The 17,810-nt window shown below is 45.3% G+C and overlaps 1 protein-coding gene and 1 long non-coding RNA gene across 5 annotated transcripts; both read right to left on the reverse strand.

The window, feature by feature from the left end:
* Positions 1–3,182: 3,182 nt before the first annotated feature.
* Positions 3,183–6,096, reverse strand: LOC127920320 (uncharacterized). 4 transcript variants are annotated; one of them, XR_008105899.1, is made up of 3 exons: positions 5,488–6,096; positions 5,166–5,246; positions 3,183–4,086 (listed from the first exon to the last, which is right to left on the reverse strand). It is a non-coding gene; the product is annotated as an uncharacterized LOC127920320 (long non-coding RNA). The 4 variants fall into 4 exon arrangements; XR_008105901.1 differs by having other exon boundaries at positions 3,183–3,681; positions 5,407–6,096; XR_008105900.1 differs by having other exon boundaries at positions 3,183–3,843; positions 5,407–6,096.
* A 2,407-nt stretch (positions 6,097–8,503) lies between these two features.
* LOC127920321 (proline-rich protein 2-like) lies at positions 8,504–15,136 on the reverse strand. Its single transcript, XM_052504242.1, has 5 exons — positions 15,097–15,136; positions 13,223–13,399; positions 10,474–10,552; positions 10,172–10,249; positions 8,504–9,932 (listed from the first exon to the last, which is right to left on the reverse strand). Exons 2-5 carry the CDS (start codon positions 13,348–13,350, stop codon positions 9,468–9,470), a joined length of 750 nt encoding a protein of 249 aa, XP_052360202.1. The 5' UTR covers positions 13,351–13,399; positions 15,097–15,136; the 3' UTR covers positions 8,504–9,467.
* Positions 15,137–17,810: the final 2,674 nt, after the last annotated feature.

Genomic DNA, 17,810 nt, shown 5'->3' on the forward strand with positions numbered 1-17,810 from the left:
AAATGGAATCCAAAACCTTGACACATGGAAAACCAGAGGTAATATTGTGTGTTTACAGTGTGGTTAGTTTATCCTATGTAGCGGCTGGAGGTGCGTGTAAAAAGAACCTAGCGCCATAGACATGAGTATCAGTTTCTTAAAAGAAACAACGCCATCTACTGGCCCAGATACATAGACACTCTAACCTCGTCCCCCAGGCTAGTGATTTGGAGGTCAAATAACAGGCCCTGCCCCTCATGGAAAAAAAATAAAAAAAATACATTTATAGTAAAACGTAATTTAAATTGGAAAAATTAACTTATTTTTAATGTGAAAAACCTGTAAAATGGAATCAAAACCAGTTATGTTTTCATCTGATTGTCAAACCACTCACTGGAAAAAAAAGTAAAATGGTTACCTTCAGACATGGAAAAACACGTTCATTCAAAAATAATTCCCGCATCCCAACAGCGCCAATGGAATCAAATAACTTTTCCTTCAATCCGTAAAATGGTCTCTGAAACCATCTCACCTGAAAAGCATCCGAGGAAGCGAAACAGCGCCCCCTCTGAAAACAGACTATATAACATACCATAGTCTTTTCAGACAGACAGCATCAGATACATGTCCTCTGTCTCACGACGATGGCAGTATTATCAGCAGCACCTGTTTTTCTACTAAAGACATGCGTATTGTATCCATTCCCCTAGTCTAAGGAAAAACAGGTCTGAATGGTTTCTACTAAGCGGACATATGGAAAAATTGTTTTAAGATGGTCAAATAACAAGGCTAATTGAAAACAGATTTGATGTATAATTTTAGGACCCCTGTAGGAATAAATAAAATACATTATTTGATGAAACATTGAATTTGGCCTTACTGCTATTAGCCCAAAGAAATGGAATCAAATAACAGATTCAGACATGGAAAAACAGACTGTAAAATGGAATCAAATAACAGATTCAGACATGGAAAAACAGACTGTAAAATGGAATCAAATAACAGATTCAGACATGGAAAAACAGACTGTAAAATGGAATCAAATAACAGATTCAGACATGGAAAAACAGACTGTAAAATGGAATCAAATAACAGATTCAGACATGGAAAAACAGACAGTAAAATGGAATCAAAAGGAAATGTTTTATACATGTCTGTACTATATCTGAGAGATTTTTATTTATTTTTTATTGATCTGTTATTTTACCAGGTAAGTTGACTGAGAACATTTCACAGCAACGACCTGGGGAATAGTTACAGGGGAGAGGAGGGGGATGAATGAGCCAATTTGTAAACTTATATATAAGAATGCTCATTTTAATATGATTTTTAAAACCCTCAAACACCAATAAAGTACCCAGTTGTCGTATTTGAGTAAAAGTAAAGATACATGAAAAGAAAATGACTCAAGTAAAAGTGAAATTCACCCAGTAAAATACTACTTTAGTAAAAGTCTAAAAGTATTCGGTTTTAAATATACTTAAGTATCACAAATAAAATAAAGTATAAATCATTTCAAATTAGTTCTATTAGCCAATCCAAATGCCACAATTTGTTTTTTTTTTTTTTATTTTTTATTTACGGATAGATCAAGGGGACCAGGGACTCTCAACACACTGACATAGGGATTGACAAATGAGTCCTTCAGATCAGAGGCAGTAGGGATGACCAGGGATGTTCTCTGTTTAGTGAGTCCTCCAGATCAGAGGCAGTAGGGATGACCAGGGATGTTCTCTGTTTAGTGAGTCCACCAGATCAGAGGCAGTAGGGATGACCAGGGATGTTCTCTGTTTAGTGAGTCCTCCAGATCAGGCAGTAGGGATGACCAGGGATGTTCTCTGTTTAGTGAGTCCACCAGATCAGAAGCAGTAGGGATGACCAGGGATGTTCTCTGTTTAGTGAGTCCACCAGATCAGAGGCAGTAGGGATGACCAGGGATGTTCTCTGTTTAGTGAGTCCACCAGATCAGAGGCAGTAGGGATGACCAGGGATGTTCTCTGTTTAGTGAGTCCACCAGATCAGAGGCAGTAGGGATGACCAGGGATGTTCTCTGTTTAGTGAGTCCACCAGATCAGAGGCAGTAGGGATGACCAGGGATGTTCTCTGTTTAGTGAGTCCACCAGATCAGAGGCAGTAGGGATGACCAGGGATGTTCTCTGTTTAGTGAGTCCACCAGATCAGAGGCAGTAGGGATGACCAGGGATGTTCTCTGTTTAGTGAGTCCACCAGATCAGAGGCAGTAGGGATGACCAGGGATGTTCTCTGTTTAGTGTCCACAGTACACCAGATCAGAGGCAGTAGGGATGACCAGGGATGTTCTCTGTTTAGTGAGTACACCAGATCAGAGGCAGTAGGGATGACCAGGGATGTTCTCTGTTTAGTGAGTACACCAGATCAGAGGCAGTAGGGATGACCAGGGATGTTCTCTGTTTAGTGAGTCCTCCACCAGATCAGAGGCAGTAGGGATGACCAGGGATGTTCTCTGTTTAGTGAGTCCTCCAGATCAGAGGCAGTAGGGATGACCAGGGATGTTCTCTGTTTAGTGAGTCCTCCAGATCAGAGGCAGTAGGGATGACCAGGGATGTTCTCTGTCTAGGGATGTGGGAGTCCTGTTTAGTGAGTCCCAGATCAGAGGCAGTAGGGATGACCAGGGATGTTCTCTGTTTAGTGAGTCCACCAGATCAGAGGCAGTAGGGATGACCAGGGATGTTCTCTGTTTAGTGAGTCCAGGGATGTTCTCACATCAGAGGCAGTAGGGATGACCAGGGATGTTCTCTGTTTAGAGAGTCCACCAGATCAGAGGCAGTAGGGATGACCAGGGATGTTCTCTGTTTAGATGACCAGGGAGTCCTCCAGATCAGAGGCAGTAGGGATGACCAGGGATGTTCTCTGTTCAGTGAGTCTGCCAGATCAGAGGCAGTAGGGATGACCAGGGATGTTCTCTGTTTAGTGAGTCCTCCATATCAGAGGCAGTAGGGATGACCAGGGATGTTCTCTGTTTAGTGAGTCCACCAGATCAGAGTTCTCTGTTTAGAGGCAGTAGGGATGACCATCATTCTATCCACTACCAGAGAGTCCACCAGATCAGGGACCTACATCATTCTATCCACTAACAGAGAGAAGAGGGTAGAAACCACCATTTACCTTCTGTAGGAGGCTGTATCCTAGGTCTTCATCATTCTACCAGAGAGAAGAGGGTAGAAACCACCATTTACCTTCCTGTAGGAGGCTGTATCCTATAGGTCTTCATCATTCTATCCACTAACAGAGAGAAGAGGGTAGAAACCACCATTTACCTTCCTGTAGGAGGCTGTATCCTATAGGTCTTCATCATTCTATCCACTAACAGAGAGAAGAGGGTAGAAACCACCATTTTACCTTCCTGTAGGAGGCTGTATCCTATAGGTCTTCATCATTCTATCCACTAACAGAGAGAAGAGGGTAGAAACCACCATTTACCTTCCTGTAGGAGGCTGTATCCTATAGGTCTTCATCATTCTATCCACTAACAGAGAGAAGACAGAAGAAACCACCATTTACCTTCCTGTAGGAGGCTGTATCCTATAGGTCTTCATCATTCTATCCACCAACAGAGAGAAGACAGAAGAAACCACCATTTACCTTCCTGTAGGAGGCTGTATCCTATAGGTCTTCATCATTCTATCCACTAACAGAGAGAAGAGGGTAGAAACCACCATTTACCTTCCTGTAGGAGGCTGTATCCTATAGGTCTTCATCATTCTATCCACCAACAGAGAGAAGACAGAAGAAACCACCATTTACCTTCCTGTAGGAGGCTGTATCCTATAGGTCTTCATCATTCTATCCACTAACAGAGAGAAGAGGGTAGAAACCACCATTTACCTTCCTGTAGGAGGCTGTATCCTATAGGTCTTCATCATTCTATCCACCAACAGAGAGAAGACAGAAGAAACCACCATTTACCTTCCTGTAGGAGGCTGTATCCTATAGGTCTTCATCATTCTATCCACCAACAGAGAGAAGAGGGGAGAAACCACCATTTACCTTCCTGTAGGAGGCTGTATCCTATAGGTCTTCATCATTCTATCCACTAACAGAGAGAAGAGGGTAGAAACCACCATTTACCTTCCTGTAGGAGGCTGTATCCTATAGGTCTTCATCATTCTATCCACTAACAGAGAGAAGACAGAAGAAACCACCATTTACCTTCCTGTAGGAGGCTGTATCCTATAGGTCTTCATCATTCTATCCACTAACAGAGAGAAGACAGAAGAAACCACCATTTACCTTCCTGTAGGAGGCTGTATCCTATAGGTCTTCATCATTCTATCCACCAACAGAGAGAAGACAGAAGAAACCACCATTTACCTTCCTGTAGGAGGCTGTATCCTATAGGTCTTCATCATTCTATCCACCAACAGAGAGAAGACAGAAGAAACCACCATTTACCTTCCTGTAGGAGGCTGTATCCTATAGGTCTTCATCATTCTATCCACCAACAGAGAGAAGACAGAAGAAACCACCATTTACCTTCCTGTAGGAGGCTGTATCCTATAGGTCTTCATCATTCTATCCACCAACAGAGAGAAGACAGAAGAAACCACCATTTACCTTCCTGTAGGAGGCTGTATCCTATAGGTCTTCATCATTCTATCCACCAACAGAGAGAAGAGGGAAGAAACCACCATTTACCTTCCTGTAGGAGGCTGTATCCTATAGGTCTTCATCATTCTATCCACCAACAGAGAGAAGACAGAAGAAACCACCATTTACCTTCCTGTAGGAGGCTGTATCCTATAGGTCTTCATCATTCTATCCACCAACAGAGAGAAGACAGAAGAAACCACCATTTACCTTCCTGTAGGAGGCTGTATCCTATAGGTCTTCATCATTCTATCCACTAACAGAGAGAAGTCTTCATCATTCTATCCACCAACAGAAGAAACCACCATTTACCTTCCTGTAGGAGGCTGTATCCTATAGGTCTTCATCATTCTATCCACTAACAGAGAGAAGACAGAAGAAACCACCATTTACCTTCCTGTAGGAGGCTGTATCCTATAGGTCTTCATCATTCTATCCACCTAACAGAGAGAAGACAGAAGAAACCACCATTTACCTTCCTGTAGGAGGCTGTATCCTATAGGTCTTCATCATTCTATCCACCAACAGAGAGAAGACAGAAGAAACAGACCACCATTTACCTTCCTGTAGGAGGCTGTATCCTATAGGTCTTCATCATTCTATCCACCAACAGAGAGAAGAGGTGAGAAACCACCATTTACCTTTCTGTAGGAGGCTGTATCCTATAGGTCTTCATCATTCTATCCACCAACAGAGAGAAGAGGGTAGAAACCACCATTTACCTTCCTGTAGGAGGCTGTATCCTATAGGTCTTCATCATTCTATCCACCAACAGAGAGAAGAGAAGAAACCACCATTTACCTTCCTGTAGGAGGCTGTATCCTATAGGTCTTCATCATTCTATCCACCAACAGAGAGAAGACAGAAGAAACCACCATTTACCTTCCTGTAGGAGGCTGTATCCTATAGGTCTTCATCATTCTATCCACCAACAGAGAGAAGACAGAAGAAACCACCATTTACCTTCCTGTAGGAGGCTGTATCCTATAGGTCTTCATCATTCTATCCACCAACAGAGAGAAGAGGTGAGAAACCACCATTTACCTTCCTGTAGGAGGCTGTATCCTATAGGTCTTCATCATTCTATCCACCAACAGAGAGAAGACAGAAGAAACCACCATTTACCTTCCTGTAGGAGGCTGTATCCTATAGGTCTTCATCATTCTATCCACCAACAGAGAGAAGACAGAAGAAACCACCATTTACCTTCCTGTAGGAGGCTGTATCCTATAGGTCTTCATCATTCTATCCACTAACAGAGAGAAGAGGGTAGAAACCACCATTTACCTTCCTGTAGGAGGCTGTATCCTATAGGTCTTCATCATTCTATCCACCAACAGAGAGAAGACAGAAGAAACCACCATTTACCTTCCTGTAGGAGGCTGTATCCTATAGGTCTTCATCATTCTATCCACCAACAGAGAGAAGACAGAAGAAACCACCATTTACCTTCCTGTAGGAGGCTGTATCCTATAGGTCTTCATCATTCTATCCACTAACAGAGAGAAGACAGAAGAAACCACCATTTACCTTCCTGTAGGAGGCTGTATCCTATAGGTCTTCATCATTCTATCCACTAACAGAGAGAAGACAGAAGAAACCACCATTTACCTTCCTGTAGGAGGCTGTATCCTATAGGTCTTCATCATTCTATCCACTAACAGAGAGAAGACAGAAGAAACCACCATTTACCTTCCTGTAGGAGGCTGTATCCTATAGGTCTTCATCATTCTATCCACCAACAGAGAGAAGAGGGAAGAAACCACCATTTACCTTCCTGTAGGAGGCTGTATCCTATAGGTCTTCATCATTCTATCCACTAACAGAGAGAAGACAGAAGAAACCACCATTTACCTTCCTGTAGGAGGCTGTATCCTATAGGTCTTCATCATTCTATCCACTACCAGAGAGAAGACAGAAGAAACCACCATTTACCTTCCTGTAGGAGGCTGTATCCTATAGGTCTTCATCATTCTATCCACTACCAGAGAGAAGACAGAAGAAACCACCATTTACCTTCCTGTAGGAGGCTGTATCCTATAGGTCTTCATCATTCTATCCACTAACAGAGAGAAGACAGAAGAAACCACCATTTACCTTCCTGTAGGAGGCTGTATCCTATAGGTCTTCATCATCATTCTATCCACTAACAGAGAGAAGACAGAAGAAACCACCATTTACCTTCCTGTAGGAGGCTGTATCCTATAGGTCTTCATCATTCTATCCACTACCAGAGAGAAGAGGGTAGAAACCACCATTTACCTTCCTGTAGGAGGCTGTATCCTATAGGTCTTCATCATTCTATCCACTAACAGAGAGAAGAGGGAAGAAACCACCATTTACCTTCCTGTAGGAGGCTGTATCCTATAGGTCTTCATCATTCTATCCACTAACAGAGAGAAGAGGGAAGAAACCACCATGCCCTTGGCTGCTATACATATGTATTTGGTTTGTCATTCTATTCTTTTTCATGTAATTTTAGTGGTATTTAAATATAATTTATTCAGCATTTATCAGAATACCTTTTCCAGAAATAGTTTACCAGCTTCATGTTTTCTAACATTGAAAAGGTGAAGGAGTGCCAGTCCTCCAGCAGCAATACTACCCTGGTAGTAGGCACGCCAGTCCTCCAGCAGCAATACTACCCTGGTAGTAGGCACGCCAGTCCTCCAGCAGCAATACTACCCTGGTAGTAGGCACGCCAGTCCTCCAGCAGCAATACTACCCTGGTAGTAGGCACGCCAGTCCTCCAGCAGCAATACTACCCTGGTAGTAGGCACGCCAGTCCTCCAGCAGCAATACTACCCTGGTAGTAGGCACGCCAGTCCTCCAGCAGCAATACTACCCTGGTAGTAGGCACGCCAGTCCTCCAGCAGCAATACTACCCTGGTAGTAGGCACGCCAGTCCTCCAGCAGCAATACAACCCTGGTAGTAGGCACGCCAGTCCTCCAGCAGCAATACAACCCTGGTAGTAGGCACGCCAGTCCTCCAGCAGCAATACTACCCTGGTAGTAGGTACGCCAGTCCTCCAGCAGCAATACAACCCTGGTAGTAGGCACGACAGTCCTCCAGCAGCAATACTACCTCCTCCCAGAGCGCTAAGAACCTTGGCGTGATCCTGGACAACACCCTGTCGTTCTCAACTAACATCAAGGCGGTGGCCCGTTCCTGTAGGTTCATGCTCTACAACATCCGCAGAGTACGACCCTGCCTCACACAGGAAGCGGCGCAGGTCCTAATCCAGGCACTTGTCATCTCCCGTCTGGATTACTGCAACTCGCTGTTGGCTGGGCTCCCTGCCTGTGCCATTAAACCCCTACAACTCATCCAGAACGCCGCAGCCCGTCTGGTGTTCAACCTTCCCAAGTTCTCTCACGTCACCCCGCTCCTCCGCTCTCTCCACTGGCTTCCAGTTGAAGCTTGCATCCGCTACAAGACCATGGTGCTTGCCTACGGAGCTGTGAGGGGAACGGCACCTCAGTACCTCCAGGCTCTGATCAGGCCCTACACCCAAACAAGGGCACTGCGTTCATCCACCTCTGGCCTGCTCGCCTCCCTACCACTGAGGAAGTACAGTTCCCGCTCAGCCCAGTCAAAACTGTTCGCTGCTCTGGCCCCCCAATGGTGGAACAAACTCCCTCACGACGCCAGGACAGCGGAGTCAATCACCACCTTCCGGAGACACCTGAAACCCCACCTCTTTAAGGAATACCTAGGATAGGATAAGTAATCCTTCTCACCCCCCCCTTTAAGATTTAGATGCACAATTGTAAAGTGACTGTTCCACTGGATGTCATAAGGTGAATGCACCAATTTGTAAGTCGCTCTGGATAAGAGCGTCTGCTAAATGACTTAAATGTAAATGTAATGTAAATGTAGTAGGCACGCCAGTCCTCCAGCAGCAATACTACCCTGGTAGTAGGCACGACAGATTTCAGACACGGCCACTGACTGACTCAAACATGTTATTTACAGATGACAAAGAATTTAATTCAAAATCAACTGATACAGAACAAGACTTATAAAATATTAGAATATCAAAAAGAATCAACACCCTACCAACATCTCAACATAACTCAACATCTCAACATAACTCAACATCTCAACATAACTCAACATCTCAACATAACTCAACATCTCAACATAACTCAACATCTCAACATAACTCAGCATCTCAACATAACTCAGCATCTCAACATAACTCAACATCTCAACATAACTCAACATCTCAACATAACTCAACATCTCAACATAACTCAACATATCAACATAACTCAGCATCTCAACATAAAGATCAACTAACTAACTAGCACTTAAACCTTTGTTATATTCATCAAAAAGACAACACACAATATAACAACTCCCTTTATCTCAACTAACTAACACTTAAATCTTCTTCTGGGACAACATCCTATTCCCTACATAGTGCACTACATTAGACCAGAGCTCTATGGCACCCTATTCCCTACATAGTGCACTACTTTAGACCAGAGCTCTATGGCACCCTATTCCCTACATAGTGCACTACATTAGACCAGAGCTCTATGGCACACTATTCCCTACATAGTGCACTACATTAGACCAGAGCTCTATGGCACACTATTCCCTACATAGTGCACTACATTAGACCAGAGCTCTATGGCACACTATTCCCTACATACTGCACTACATTAGACCAGAGCTCTATGGCACCCTATTCCCTACATAGTGCACTACTTTAGACCAGAGCTCTATGGCACACTATTCCCTACATAGTGCACTACATTTGACCTGAGTCCTATGGAATAGGGTGGCATTTTGGAAGCAGACCATGTCTGAGCCCGACAGTTGATGTGGGCTCCTATCCTCTCTCTGAGTCTAGCTAGGACTGATGTTGTCCCTGGTTCACCTCTGCTCTGCTGGACCCTGGTCTCCGTGGGGGAGGGGGGGCGCTCTCAGGCACCGACCCAGGCAGGACGGGTACCTCGCGGGCAGGCAGCGGCTCCAATCTGGGCCCCCCGTGGGGCCTTCCCTGAAGCCATCCTCTACCCCTGACTGGCCACAGTGGATCTGGAGGGGGAGGGGCTGGTCGCTCCTCCTCTACCCAGCACGCCTGCCTGCTGGCTGGGGTCCGGCGGCGACCAGGGCTGCCTCTGGGGCTGGCTCCACCACGGGGGCTGGGGGGCTGGGCTCTACCTAGCCTGGGGGAGCTGTCCCAGGGAGGCCGCGTGAACACGGAGGGGGCCTCCATGGGGGGGGATGGGTGTTGGAAGGAGGGAGGAGGGCGTGCTTCTTCTCTAAGCTGCCCTGACTCTGGCCTGGTCGGTTTCTCCTCCTCGAAGTGCACCTATAGGGGAAACAGACGGTCTTCATATGTCTGTCTGTCTGTCTGTCTGTCTGTCTGTCTGTCTGTCTGTCTGTCTGTCTGTCTGTTTCTCTCTCTCTGTCTGTCTGTCTGTCTGTCTGTCTGTCTGTCTGTCTGTCTGTCTGATCTACTTCTACAACAAGACTGCATCATAAATGGCACCCTAATCCCTTTATACTGCAATACTTTAGACCAGAATCCTATGGGGTTATAGTACTAACCTGTGGTCTAGGTCTGCCTGCTCCCTGTCTCTGTAGACACTGTAACCTCTTGAGGAGAAAGGCCTTGTCCTTCCCCTCCTAACACCACAGAGAGAGAGAGAGAGGGACACAGGAGGAGGAGAGAAATGGATGGATTAGACAGGGAAGAGAGGAAGAGAGGGGGGAAGAGGGAGAGAGGGGGGAAGAGGGAGAGAGGGAGGAAGGGGAGAGAGGAAGAGAGGGAACACTGAGGAAGAGCGGTGAGTGTGTGTTTGTATAGGTGTGTGTGTGCTTCAGTGTATGTATGTGTAGGAGAGCCTCACGTTGACGATCTGTTCCCGTAGAGACATGATGAGACGTTTACGACCCTGAGTCACCTGCCACAGGAAGTACATCACCACCCTACAGGAAGAGACATGATGAGACGTTTACGACCCTGAGTCACCTGCCACAGGAAGTACATCACCACCCTACAGGAAGAGACATGATGAGACGTTTACGACCCTGAGTCACCTGCCACAGGAAGTACATCACCACCCTACAGGAAGAGACATGATGAGACGTTTACGACCCTGAGTCACCTGCCACAGGAAGTACATCACCACCCTACAGGAAGAGACATGATGAGACGTTTACGACCCTGAGTCACCTGCCACAGGAAGTACATCACCACCCTACAGGAAGAGACATGATGAGACGTTTACGACCCTGAGTCACCTGCCACAGGAAGTACATCACCACCCTACAGGAAGAGACATGATGAGACGTTTTACCCCGAGTCACCTGCCACAGGAAGTATTATTATTATTTACATCACCACCCTACAGGAAGAGACATGATGAGACGTTTACGACCCCGAGTCACCTGCCACAGGAAGTACATCACCACCCTACAGGAAGAGACATGATGAGACGTTTACGACCCTGAGTCACCTGCCACAGGAAGTACATCACCACCCTACAGGAAGAGACATGATGAGACGTTTACGACCCTGAGTCACCTGCCACAGGAAGTACATCACCACCCTACAGGAAGAGACATGATGAGACGTTTACGACCCCGAGTCACCTGCCACAGGAAGTACATCACCACCCTACAGGAAGAGACATGATGAGACGTTTACGACCCCGAGTCACCTGCCACAGGAAGTACATCACCACCCTACAGGAAGAGACATGATGAGACGTTTACGACCCTGAGTCACCTGCCACAGGAAGTACATCACCACCCTACAGGAAGAGACATGATGAGACGTTTACGACCCTGAGTCACCTGCCACAGGAAGTACATCACCACCGTACAGGAAGTAAAGGCATATTTTTATATTTTAGTCATTTACCAGACATTCTTATTCAGAGGTACAGTCAGAGAAGCTCCATCTTAACATAGTACATTATCCCTCAATAGGAGCTAGGCTAGCTATAGTAAGCAACCACACTGTCATAGTACATTATCCCTCAATAGAGTAGTTATCAGATAGCTAGGAGCTAGGCTAGCTATAGTAACCACACTGTCATAGTACATTATCCCTCAATAGAGTAGTTATCAGATAGCTAGGAGCTAGGCTAGCTATAGCAACCACACTGTCATAGTACATTATCCCTCAATAGAGTAGTTATCAGATAGCTAGGAGCTAAGCTAGCTATAGCAACCACACGTTCATAGTACATTATCCCTCAATAGAATAGAGTAGTTATCAGATAGCTAGGAGCTAGGCTAGCTATATCAACCACACTGTCATAGTACATTATCTCTCAATAGAGTAGTTATCAGATAGCTAGGAGCTAGGCTAGCTATAGCAACCACACTGTCATAGTACATTATCCCTCAATAGAGTAGTTATCAGATAGCTAGGAGCTAGGCTAGCTATATCAACCACACTGTCATAGTACATTATCTCTCAATAGAGTAGTTATCAGATAGCTAGGAGCTAGGCTAGCTATATCAACCACACTGTCATAGTACATTATCTCTCAATAGAGTAGTTATCAGATAGCTAGGAGCTAGGCTAGCTATAGCAACCACACTGTCATAGTACATTATCCCTCAATAGAGTAGTTATCAGATAGCTAGGCTAGCTATAGTAACCACACTGTCATAGTACATTATCCCTCAATAGAGTAGTTATCAGATAGCTAGGAGCTAGGCTAGCTATAGCAACCACACTGTCATAGTACATTATCCCTCAATAGAGTAGTTATCAGATAGCTAGGAGCTAGGCTAGCTATAGCAACCACACGGTCATAGTACATTATCTCTCAATAGAGTAGTTATCAGATAGCTAGGAGCTAGGCTAGCTATAGCAACCACACTGTCATAGTACATTATCCCTCAATAGAGTAGTTATCAGATAGCTAGGAGCTAGGCTAGCTATAGCAACCACACTGTCATAGTACATTATCTCTCAATAGAGTAGTTATCAGATAGCTAGGAGCTAGGCTAGCTATAGCAACCACACTGTCATAGTACATTATCCCTCAATAGAGTAGTTATCAGATAGCTAGGAGCTAGGCTAGCTATAGCAACCACACTGTCATAGTACAAACTCCCTCACGACGCCAGGACAGCGGAGTCAATCACCACCTTCCGGAGACACCTGAAACCCCACCTCTTCAAGGAATACCTAGGATAGGGTAAGTAAGGGTAAGTAATCCTTCTCACCCCCCTTCTCCCCCAACAAGATTTAGATGCAAGTGGCTGTTCCACTGGTTGTCACAGGTGTTTGCACCAATTTGTAAGTCGCTCTGGATAAGAGCGTCTGCTAAATGACTTAAATGTAAATGTAATAGTACATTATCCCTCAATAGAGTAGTTATCAGATAGCTAGGAGCTAGGCTAGCTATAGCAACCACACTGTCATAGTACATTATCCCTCAATAGAGTAGTTATCAGATAGCTAGGAGCTAGGCTAGCTATAGCAACCACACGGTCATTGTCAGTACATCAGTCAGAGCTAGTAGCCTTAGCTTCTGTTCTTTATTTCATGGGAGGATAAAACCGTTACACACACAGTAACATACTTGTACCAGGACTGGACATAGGAGAGGTGTGTGTGTGTATACAGCTACTCACAGTACTATGAGTGTTAGGAGGCAGTATAAGACTTGACTGTGAAGTATAACGTTGATGATCCAGGCCAGCCAGGCAGAGTGGGGCTGAGAGGCCTGAACGGAGGCTAGCCACCGGTCTACAGTCTGCATCACCCAGCCCTGGCCCTGGAACGGACCACACACACTAGAGGGAGGGAGACTGGGGACAGAGACAGGACATGTAGGGTTAGTGTGTGTCTATCCACTGGTCTACAGTCTGCATCACCCAGCCCTGGCCCTGGAACAGACCACACACTAGAGGGAGGGAGACTGGGGACAGAGACAGGACAGGTAGGGTTAGTGTGTCTATCCACTGGTCTACAGTCTGCATCACCCAGCCCTGGAACGGACCACACACACTAGAGGGAGGGAGACTGGGGACAGAGACAGGACATGTAGGGTTAGTGTGTGTCTATCCACTGGTCTACAGTCTGCATCACCCAGCCCTGGCCCTGGAACGGACCACACACACTAGAGGGAGGGAGACTGGGGACAGGTAGGGTTAGTGTGTGTCTATCCACTGGTCTACAGTCAGTGTGAGAGAAAGTTACAGATGCACAGATATCACCCCCCCCCCACAAAAAAAATGCTAACCCTGTTATTGTAATGGTGAGAGTTAACATGTCCTGGGGGTGTGATATTTGAACATCTAACTTTCTCACTCATCATCATTCAATATTCATTCATTCATTCACGATTCATTCACGGTAGCACCAACATTAATGTAGAAGTGTTTAAAAACATCTATTCTTATTTACAATAAAAGTGACTCCAAAATGACACTACATTATTTACCCTTCATTTCTATTGGGCACCAAATAATCTGCAACAACCAAAACAAACAGCAAATACATCCAACAAGTTTGTAGAGTCACAAGGTTGATGTAGTCACTATGTGCTAGAAATATGGGACTAAATACTCAACTTTAAACTACTTTAAGACAGATATTTGTCCCAATACTTTTGGTCCCCTAAAATGTGAGGACTATGTACAAGAAGTGCTGTAATATCTAAACGGGTCACCCAATATGGATGAAAATACCCTCAAATTAAAGCTGACAGTCTGCACTTTAACCTCGTAGTCGTTGTACCGTTTCAAATCCAAAAGTGTTGGAGTACAGAGCCACAACAACAAGCAAAATGGTCGCTGTCCCAATGCTTTTGGAGCTCACTGTACTTCCTGTGCTTGGCCCTCCTATGTTCAACATAATAAATGGCTCCCTATCCTCCAGATGAACCAAACTCACTGAAAGTGGCAGTAATAACACGTCTTCTGAAAAAGCCAAACCTTGACCTGATAAATGAAAATAACTATCAGTCTGTCTAATCTCCCGTTCCTGTCAAAAACGCTAGAAAAAGCTGTTTCTCAGCAACTCACCACCATCCTGAAAACAAATAATGTATACGAAACGTTCCAGTCTGGTTTTAGACCCCCATCATAGTACTGAGACCACACTTATGAAGGTTGTAAATGACATTTTAATGGCGTCCGACCGAGCCTCTGCGTCTGTCCATGTGCTCCTAGACCTTAGTGCCGCTTTCAACACCATCAATCACCACATTTTTTTTGGGGGAGATTGGAAACCATAAATGGTCCTGAGACAAAGCAGAGTATACTGCCCTACCAAGCAAAAAGGCAGTAACTGCTCATCTACATCTGCATTGCTTGCTGTTTGTGGTTTTAGGCTGGGTTTCTGTAGAAGCACTCTGCTGATGTAGAAAGGGCTTTATAAAAACATTGTATTGATTGTGAGTGTGTGTGTGTACCTATATATAATAATAATATATGCCATTTAGCAGACGCTTTTATCCAAAGCGACTTACAGTCATGTGTGCATACATTCTACGTATATATACCTCCAGAGTGTGTATGCCAGCAGGGCCAGAGTCCCCAGGTAACAGGGGGGAGGAAGAGGAGGGAGATGAAGAGGGTCTGCATCTGACCCACCCTACTCCAGGAACTGGGAGGATGGCAGCTCCTTATACTGGTCTAGGAGAGAGGTAGGGAGGGAGGAGAGAGGGAGGAGGGGGAGAGAGAGGTAGGGAGGGAGGGGGTTTCTGGAGGAGAGGGAGGGAGGAGGGTCCAGAGAGAGAGAGGTAGGAAGGGAGGAGGGGGGAGAGGGAGGGAGGACTGGGGGTGGCAGAGAGAGAGAGGTAGGGAGGGAGGAGGGGGAGAGAAGGAGGAGGGGGAGAGAGACGTAGGGGAGAGAGGAGGGGGGAGGGGAGGAGGGAGGGAGAGAGGGAGGGGGAGAAAGGGAGGGGGAGAGAAGGGGGGGAAGAGAGAGAGGAGGGAGGAGAGAGGGAGGGAGGGGGGAGAGAGGTAGGGGGAGAGAGGGAGGGGGGGGGGGTAGGAGGGAGAGAGGTAGGGAGGAGGAAGGGGGGAGGGAGGAGGGAGGGAGGAAGGGGGGAGGAAGGAGTCTGAGTCTACATCTCAAACGGCACCCTAGTATTACAATGGAACCCTAGTATTCCAATGGAACCCTAGTATTCCAATGGAACCCTAGTATTCCAATGGAACCCTAGTATTCCAATGGAACCCTAGTATTCCAATGGAACCCCAGTATTACAATGGAACCCTAGTATCACAATGGAATCCTAGTATCACAATGGAACCCTAGTATTACAATGGAACCCTAGTATTACAATGGAACCATAGTATTCCAATGGAACCCTAGTATTCCAATGGAACCATAGTATTACAATGGAACCCTAGTATTACAATGGAACCCTAGTATTCCAATGGAACCCTAGTATTACAATGGAACCCTAGTATTACAATGGAACCCTAGTATTACAATGGAACCCTAGTATTACAATGGAACCCTAGTATTACAATGGAACCCTAGTATTCCAATGGAACCCTAGTATTACAATGGAACCCTAGTATTACAATGGAACCCTAGTATTCACTATTAGTGCACTACTTTTCTCCAGGGCTCTACCTTCTTTAGGTGGAAGATTAGGAAGAGTTTGATGAGCTGAACGACAGGGAGGAGAGGAGAGAAGTACACCCCTATCCTGGAGAGGGAGAGACAGAGAGAGACGGACGGACGGACGGACGGACAGAGCAACATTAAGACAGTCTCAAGCTAATGATACACTGCTATTCTAATATATTTTGAAAAATGTACATCCATTTTGCTGTGAAATGCCATTCACACCTCATATGTTGCCTCACTATAATATTGTATCATGATACATTAATGCACACATACTGTGTTCAGTTTGTCATCTTTAACTGCCGAAAATGGTGGGCATGCTAATCGATTATATAGATATAGGTTACTAGAGAGGCAGAGAGGGTGTAGATATAGGTTACTAGAGAGGCAGAGTGGGTACAGATATATAGGTTACTAGAGAGGCAGAGAGGGTGTAGATATAGGTTACTAGAGAGGCAGAGAGGGTATAGATATAGGTTACTAGAGAGGCAGAGAGGGTGTAGATATAGGTTACTAGAGAGGCAGAGAGGGTATAGATATAGGTTACTAGAGAGGCAGAGAGGGTATATATATATATAGGTTACTAGAGAGGAAGAGAGGGTATATATATATATATCGGTTACTAGAGAGGCAGAGAGGGTATAGATATAGGTTACTAGAGAAGCAGAAAGGGTATATATATATAGGTTACTTGAGAAGCAGAGATGGTAGAGATATAGGTTGCTAGAGAGGCAGAGTGGGTATAGATATAGGTTACTAGAGAAGCAGAGTGGGTAGGACTATAGGTTACTGTACCAGGCCAGGGTCTGAGCGTTGATCAGATCTAGAACGTTCCTGGCCACGTCAAACTCTGCCGGCTTCACAACACACCTGGTGGCAATCACACTAAAGACAACAACAGGTGTGCTTGAGTCCATGTTGGAGTTAAATACTAAACTATCCATATAAGTGTATTTTTGTAAATATACTAAACATGGAATAACCACAGATAGATGAGCATACTTGTAGAGGAGAGGATAGACACTGAGTTGACAAAACATTATGAACACCTGCTCTTTCCATGACACAGACTGACCAGGTGAATCCAGGTGAAAACTATGATCCCTTATTGATGTCACTTGTTAAATCCTCTTCAATCAGTGTAGATGAAGGGGAGGAGACCTGGTTAAAGGAGGATTTTTAAGCCTTGAGACAATAGAGACATGGATTGTGTCTGTGTGCCATTCAGAGGGTGTATGGTAGTAGGTACCAGACACACCGGTTTGTGTCAAGAACTGCAACGTTGCTGGGTTTTTCACACTCAACAGTTTCCTGCGTGTATCAAAAATGGTCCACCACCTAAAGGACATCCAGCCAACTGGACACAACTGTGGGAGACATTGGAGTCAACATGGGCCAGCATCCCTGTGGAACACTTTCAACACCTTGTAGAGTCAACATGGGCCAGCATCCCTGTGGAACACTTTCAACACCTTGCAGAGTCAACATGGACCAGCATCCCTGTGGAACGCTTTCAACACCTTGAAGAGTCAACATGGGCCAGCATCCCTGTGGGAAGCTTTCAACACCTTGTAGAGTCAACATTGGCCAGCATCCCTGTGGAACGCTTTCAACACCTAGTAGAGTCAACAT

Source organism: Oncorhynchus keta, unplaced genomic scaffold, assembly GCF_023373465.1.
Source record: "Oncorhynchus keta strain PuntledgeMale-10-30-2019 unplaced genomic scaffold, Oket_V2 Un_contig_18937_pilon_pilon, whole genome shotgun sequence".
NCBI lineage: Eukaryota > Metazoa > Chordata > Actinopteri > Salmoniformes > Salmonidae > Oncorhynchus > Oncorhynchus keta.